This window comes from Delphinus delphis, chromosome 11 (assembly GCF_949987515.2).
Source record: "Delphinus delphis chromosome 11, mDelDel1.2, whole genome shotgun sequence".
Lineage (NCBI taxonomy): Eukaryota > Metazoa > Chordata > Mammalia > Artiodactyla > Delphinidae > Delphinus > Delphinus delphis.
This window is the reverse complement of record NC_082693.1, coordinates 8534059-8535490: the sequence shown is the minus strand read 5'-3', so window position 1 is coordinate 8535490 and position 1432 is coordinate 8534059. Positions and strand designations below refer to the sequence as shown.

Below are 1432 nucleotides of genomic sequence, written 5' to 3'. Positions count from 1 at the left end.
GCAAAAAATTGTTACCTGGTTTTCCAGTCATAGGTAGTAAAAATCCTAAAAGTCCTACTTCCAGTAATATATGTGATTGTTCATGATCATTGTGTACCAGATGTGTTGTATACAAAATGTTAAATTGAGTCCACATGCTGTACGAAGAAAGATCATTGAATTGACTACAAGAGAGCATTTTTAAAGCGAATTCTGTCCCTCACCAGCTATGTGCCTTCAGAGCAGTCACTTCATCTAGCTGGACTTCAATCTCCCTTTTTGTAAAATGAAAGAGTAGTATCAATTAGATATACCCCAAAGGACTCTCTTAGGCTGCCATTCCGTGTATATGATGCTTTACACTATGCCCTTGGGGAAAGGAAAAGGCTTGTCCTATAGCCTTTTCTCTTTTCACAAACGCACAGAGAGGTTAAACTTACTCTGAGTGACACAGTGAGTGTGTGATGGGTGAGAACCGGGTGAGGTCCCTCTGACTGGGATTATTGCTCTGCAGAGTCTGAAGGAATCTTCGGCAATTGTAAACTCTTGCCATCTTTTACACTGCAGTTACACAGGAAGTACTAACAAGTAAGCAAAAGAGAGCTGACAAGGGCAACCCCTTCCGTAATTGTTCAGAGACCGCCCAAATAGAAAACACATGCTACTTCCCCTCCCCCTGACCAATTTGGCAATCAGAGTCCAAGTTCACAGGAGAGGGGCCGGGCCTCTCCAGACAGGAACTGGGGTTGGAGGCTTCCTCTGCTACTTGCTCAGACAGAAGAACCTTAGGAATGCCATTCAGTGCCTCGGTTTCTGAGCTGTCTCACTTGGGGAAATCCAACCATCACAGCTCACAGTCACCGCTGCAGAAATCCGGATGCAGGCCAAGTACAGCAGCACGAGGGACATGCTGGACGCTGATGGGGACACCACGATGAGCCTGCACTCTCGAGCCTCTACTGCAACCCAGCGGCCAGAGCCTGGCCACACAGGTACCCTGTCTCCCGTAGTCCAAATTGGCCAGACCCTTGAGAAATGCACAAGATGAGCCACCTCTCCTAGGAATGCACACAGTGGAGGAAAGAGAGAAAATGTTTTCATGATTTACAATAACGTGTAACGGAGCACTTTCTACAACTTGCCTGCCACATATATGAACGTGTGAAAAATGAAACGTATATGCGTAGATGTTTTTCTAAGATTCTGTCTCTGGCAGAGTGGTTTGCAGTTGAGGGTGTGTTGCTTTCACCAAGCAGTTTCAGCACAGAGACGTGAGACTGTATCTACAATGAGAGCAGTGTCCCTTCCCCTTCCTGCGTTCCCATGAAGGCCAGATCCAATGCTGTTTTATTTACCAGCTGTGATCTGATCCGGAAATTTAGATTTGTAAAGGCTACCTTTTTGCAGGTTTTGAACTCATGGCTTTAGAGGGGGTTTTCCAAGCAGACACACC

The 1432-nt window shown here is 46.1% G+C and overlaps 1 protein-coding gene across 2 annotated transcripts in view; it reads left to right on the top strand.

Annotated features, from left to right (window-relative positions):
- The first annotated feature begins 754 nt into the window (after positions 1 to 754).
- LOC132434414 (C-type lectin domain family 1 member A) overlaps positions 755 to 1432 on the top strand; it is a 19293-nt gene continuing 18615 nt past the window's right edge. For both annotated transcript variants that reach the window (XM_060026082.1, XM_069541229.1), the window contains exon 1: positions 755 to 971. In XM_060026082.1, the coding sequence (XP_059882065.1) occupies positions 857 to 971 (115 nt within the window). In that variant the 5' untranslated portion in view covers positions 755 to 856. The remainder of the gene's footprint in view (positions 972 to 1432) is intronic.